The sequence below is a fragment of the Micromesistius poutassou genome (assembly GCF_964030765.1).
Source record: "Micromesistius poutassou genome assembly, chromosome: 14".
Taxonomy (NCBI): Eukaryota; Metazoa; Chordata; class Actinopteri; order Gadiformes; family Gadidae; genus Micromesistius; species Micromesistius poutassou.
The window spans coordinates 9,507,076-9,513,075 of NC_140284.1; the positions used below are offsets into that span (position 1 = coordinate 9,507,076).

At 46.2% G+C, this 6,000-nt stretch overlaps 1 protein-coding gene across 1 annotated transcript; it reads left to right on the forward strand.

The window, feature by feature from the left end:
• Positions 1-3,182: 3,182 nt before the first annotated feature.
• On the forward strand, positions 3,183-4,013 carry nhlh2 (nescient helix loop helix 2; the record flags this gene model as incomplete). Its single annotated transcript, XM_084478940.1, has 2 exons — positions 3,183-3,199; positions 3,662-4,013. 2 exons carry the CDS (start codon positions 3,183-3,185, stop codon positions 4,011-4,013), a joined length of 369 nt encoding a protein of 122 aa, XP_084335066.1.
• Positions 4,014-6,000: the final 1,987 nt, after the last annotated feature.

Here is a 6,000-nt window from a genome sequence, read left to right on the forward strand (position 1 = left end):
GCACCATGGCAATGGGAGGAGGGGGTTACGGTGTGGGTGGGTGGGGAGGGGGGGACAGTAGGAACGAAAGATTTCTTTATTTAAGACGTCTCTTTGATATGTGTACATTTATCAGACGTTGTTGTGTGGTTTGTGACAGGAGATGTCAAGCGGCAGGAGATGTCAAACCAGCAATGTTGCGTTTGTTGCTTCCTTTGAGTTTCTGTGTCCTTTGAGTTTCTGTGTCCTCCCTTCTCTGACTTTATTTCTACGTATAGCTCACACAAACCTCAGGGTTCCTTAGATAGAGTAAACATCTCTACAACAGAAGAAACTCACACGCGAACACACTTGTGAGCACACACACGCACACGCGAGCACACAGACACAAACACACACACACACACACACACACACATACACACATACAAACACATACATACATACATACAAACACACATAAACATACAAACACACACATACACACGCACACAGTTACACAGTTATGACAGTTATCATGTTCAAATGCAGAACGTCATGTTAAGGTCAGATAGGTCTCTAGTGAGAGGATGTTGGTGGAGAGAAGGTCTGGTCTAGGAGAGAAGGTCTGGTCTAGGAGAGAAGGTCTGGTCTAGGAGAGAAGGTCTGGTCCAGGAGAGATGGTCTGGTCCAGGAGAGAAGGTCTGGTCCAGGAGAGAAGGTCTGGTCTAGGAGAGAAGGTCTGGTCTAGGAGAGAAGGTCTGGTCTAGGTGAGCGGTAAGGAGGAGGGGATGGGAGAGGAGGAGGGCGAGCAAACGGTGTTCAAAAGAGTTTTCACACCTCATACTACTCATCATACAAAGTCACTACCGTACCACATCCAACCACAAGACATCTTCAGGTCCACGCAGATGGGTTCAGAAGGGTTCCCTATTGATTAGGTGATTAGCAGAGATCAAAATGTTCATAAGAAGGCCAATATGTCATCCGGTCTAAAGTTGGGACAATAAATCAATAAGATTGATTCACCCCCACCAGGATATGTTTTTGGTTTTGGAGTTAACAACGGGTTCTCAAGAGCTACTTTTCATAATCACACAGCACAATGGTAATCATGTCAAAATGCATGTTTTTCTATAAATATCATTAGTTGTGTCACTCATAATAATAAAATGAAATTCAGCCTTGCATTGTTCAACTCCCAACTAGGACTCTGTCCAGATACATTCACGTGAGATCGTCCAGCCCTGGCTCCATATCTCTGAACTCAGAACATACTGTACATCAGCTGAACATATCGTGAGTCTCCACACACTCTCCACCTCTTCTGTTCTGACTCACTATCCCCGTGACACTTCTACACTCTCAGGGGAATCTCACACACACACACACACACACACACACACACACACACACACACACACACACACACACACACACACACACACACACACACACACACACACACACACGCCATATGTCACTTCCTCTGCCCCCTGTGTCCGACCGTGTAAAGGGGTGACATAATGGATTGGAGCCTGGATGACAGCTACTCAGTCTGTCCTTGCCTTGGTACTACATAAGAAAATGAAATATTTGTCAAGGTAAAAACCATCAGGGACTCCAAATACTTACTAGTACCAGGAACAAATTGTCTAGCGAGCCTTCTCATCAAGGGTAGGACTTAATCGGGTAAACTCATTTAAATTTTATTTACCTTAACTGTATTTATCGCATTTTTTATTCAACCCAAGGGCCTACAATTCTGTGCCATTCAGTCCTTTAATTAAATTTCAAGACCTAAAACATAAACTACAGGTTATAAAATATATAGTACAGGTTATATCTGATAAACTACAGGTTATTACGATGTACTCCAGGATATAATGATATACTACAGGTTATAACGATGTACTACAGGTTACAACTAGGTCTAACAGATAAACTACATGTTATAACAGATACTATAGTTTGTAACATATTTACTACAGGTTTTAACAGATCAATTACAGGTTATAACGATGTAATACAGATTATAACAATATACCACAGGTTATAACAGATAAAGTACAGGTTATTACAGATAAACTACAGGTTTCTTACAAATCAAATCTGACGAAACAAACCCTAAAACCAAAAACTAACCTTAAAATGAACCTTAACCAACCACACCCATAAAACCAAACCCTAAAACCAAAAACTAACCTTAAAATGAACCTTAACCAACCACACCCATAAAACCAAACCCTAAAACCAAACCCTTCTAGAAACCCTTAAACCCAGACCAGCCCCCAGACAAGCCAGTGAATCGCCGGTGATTTGGGTGACAAAACCAAATCTTATCACAGCAAATAATATGTCCTTCCGTACAGATCGATGGATTTATGCTGGGCAGTAGTTAATACTAGTAGGAGTCCGTTGTGTCAGGAATACTTTCGTGGAACTGAGATTGAGAGTGAGAGTGGTGAGAGTGGTGTTATCCATTACCTTTTGTTTTAATGAGAACATGTGACGGAACAGTGGATCTGCTGGGGATAAAAGTAAACGAGATCAGAAGGCTTGGAGAGACCACGCACCGTAGTGGACGACCTGAGGTTCGTCCTCGAAGGAGGAGGGATTCCCTCCTCAGTACTCACAAGTTACTCTCAATGCTCAAACCAGGACGGCTGTGACGTGTAGACGATGAGGACACGAGAGACGGTGCAGTTTGTAACTTCCACACATCATGAGGCTCCTCCGCTGCGTAAAGACATCCAAACACACGGGAATTGAAGAACATTGAGACTCCAACATCTCTCCTCCTCCAGCGGACCGGCATGAAGTCTTCCACACTGTAGCCTCACACTAAGTTATGCGTTTCTACTGAGAGAGTTGAATTGTGGATCACGACATACTATAACTGGTGAGTGAACTTGGTTTACTTCAGCACTAAACTAATTTTAACAACGTTTGACATGTGTTCGAAAGGTGTTTTGATATAGCCTGTTGATGCACTCGGACCTCGGTATTAGTTGCACGCATTGCAAATTATCGGCAAACGCGTATGAGCGCTGTGTCCACATGTTGGGAAGTTTTTGAATCGATGATTTAAATGTGGAATAATTCGTTGCGAAATTGAATTCCTTGCAGTGAGATTAACCTCAACGGCGAAAGCAAGATTGTCTAATGATTCTAAAATCTGACATTTTGAACGAAATCTCCGCTTCACGACCCGCTTCAGCACCATGGACAACGACGGAGCGTCTGTGAAAGCAGCCTGATCATGTTCTCTTCTCTTACTGGAGGAGGGAGCAATCTGATTGTCTCTCCTCTAACTTGAGGAGAGAACAGTCTGATGGTCTCTCCTCTGACTGGAGTAGAGAGCAGTGTGATGTTCTCTCCTCTGAGAACAGGAGAGAGCAGTCTGAACGGTCTGATGTCCCCATCTTTGACTTGAGGAGAGACCATTGGACTGCTCTCTCCTCTGACTTGAGGACCCAGCATGTTCTCACTTTAGAATCCTGTTCTTTACCAACCAGATTGGTTGGATTAACGTTCAACATTAACATACCAGCCTATCTTAAAACGTATCCCAGTTTGTATGCAAGGACTTGTTTTAATGTAGGCCTATTTTTGTAATTTATAAATGAATTGAGTGTAATCTGTGTTTCTGTAAAACACTTTCTCCTCTCTGACTGACCCTCTGTCCTCACTGTTCCTCCAGAACCCGGTTCGATCGCCCCAGGAGGATGATGCTGAGCCCAGACCCGGCGGAGGAGGAAGACCTGGCCTGGGGAGACCCCACCCCCCAAGATCTCCTGGACCCCCTCCCCCTCCACGCCCGCTCTCTCTCCCTCAGCAGGGAGGAGCGGCGCCGCAGACGGCGGACCACCGCCAAGTACCGCTCGGCCCACGCCACCAGGGAGCGGGTCCGCGTGGAGGCCTTCAACGTGGCGTTCGGCGACCTACGACAGCTCCTCCCCATCCTGCCGCCCGACAAGAAGCTCTCCAAGATCGAGATCCTGAGGCTGGCCATGTGCTACATCTCCTACCTCAGCCACGTGCTGGAGCTGTGAGGGTCCGGCAGCTCAGTGTGTATTGGAGTCCGTCTGTCCGTCCGTCCCCCCCCCCCTCAGTAGGACTAGGACGAGATCCATGGACATGTGTGCTGCGAGCTGGACCAATCGGATGTTCTCTCTCACTGATTTCTAGTTCTCTAGTTCTGAGATCACGGTCATAAGAAAACATGCAGGTTTTGTGTTGTATGCTTTGAGTTCTTGAGCTGTGTGCCTGTGTGAGGAGCAGGATGGTGTGTGGAGGGATGTTTGAGTTCCGGCCGAGAGGCACTGGGTTCCACCGCCGCTGTCCACATCCTACATGTGCATCCTAAAACACGAGGACTGACCCCATATGGGCTCCTAAACGACATCGTCTGACATTCACGTTTGAGTTTGAGTTATGGCAGCCTTGACTTTTTGATTTATATTTATATAATCGAGAGGTCAACATCGGAATTTGTGGAAAATCGTAATTAAAGTGTTTGTTGTTTTGACGTGAATGTAACTTCAGAAGTTGTTGTTATTGTTGTGTCCTGTTACTGATGTCCACAATGAAGTCTGAGAAAGCTCTAGAGACTGTAGTGCTTCCTGTCCAGAGCATCCAATAGGAGCAGCTCCTCTGTGGAGGGGCGGGGCCGGCCGAGGGTGGGCAGGTGTTTCTCCAAATGAACCGAGACAACCACATTAGGGCCCCTCAACCTGCCTTGTCCCTAGGGCCCCATGAATGTGCACACACACACACACACACTGACATACACACACACACACGCATGTACACACGCAAGCACACACACATGCACACACACGCAGACACTCAAACACACACTCACACACACACAAGCACACACACACACACAGGCAAGCACACGGACACACACACACACGCAAGTACGCACTCATTCACTCACTCATGCACACATTGACTCACAAACACACATACACAAAGACATGCATGTGCATACATTGACACACACACATACACATAGAGATGCCTGCAAGCATATGTGCACGCATACATCACAAATGCATGAAGACATGCACATCCACCCTAATTTATACATATGCCCCATTCATCCAGAACATCCAGAAAAATTGCAAGCATCTTAAGATGTATAAGATCTACAGCAGCAGCTCGGACACAGGCCTACAAACACCCTATTCTGATCATCGATCGATACCAATCAATATCACTGGAATGCCCGAAAAGTGATAAACTGACTTGTGGACAAGGTGCCAATGTAACTCCATCATCACCATCATCATCGCTCTTTGTTCTCTATAAAAGAAAACGTTTTGCTGTGAAGTAGATTCATGGTCCCGCTGTTTGAGTACTGTAAGATGGATGTTTCCTGCTACTCTCTCTCTCTCTCTTCCCCACATCTATCTCCTTCTCCCTCTCTCTCTAGCTCTCTCTCCCTCCCCCTCGCTCTCTCTTTCTCTCTCTCTCTCTCTCTCTCTCTCCCTCCCTGCTGTAATGTGGCCCCTGGGGGCCGCTATTATCCAGGTCCTCGGCCGGAGTACAGCAGCCCTTTGTCTAGTGTGTGTGTGTGTGTGTGTGTGTGTGTGTGTGTGTGTGTGTGTGTGTGTGTGTGTGTGTGTGTGTGTGTGTGTGTGTGTGTGTGTGTGTGTGTGTGTGTGTGTGTGTGTGTGTGTGTGCGTGCGTGTGTGTGTGCGTTTGCGTGTGTGTGTGTGTGTGTTTGTTCGTGAAAGGGCAAGGAATATCGAATTATGCGAAACTAGGAAATAAATTGCTCGTTCTTTATCGACGGTTGAGTTCTGAACAAATCTACATCACATAAGACACTTCTTAGAACAGACAAGAACAACTTGTCTGTTGATCGTTGTCTCGAAATGCTGCGTTAAATGTCACGCTACGTGCGTGTCATCCGTAAGTCACGTGCCCCCTGCCTCCCAGGGTCCGGAGCCTGGAGTTGCGTTCGGAAGCACAACACCGCCCTCTTCTGGCGGTATGAAACACAAGGCTGGCTCTCACTTGGAAGAGAAT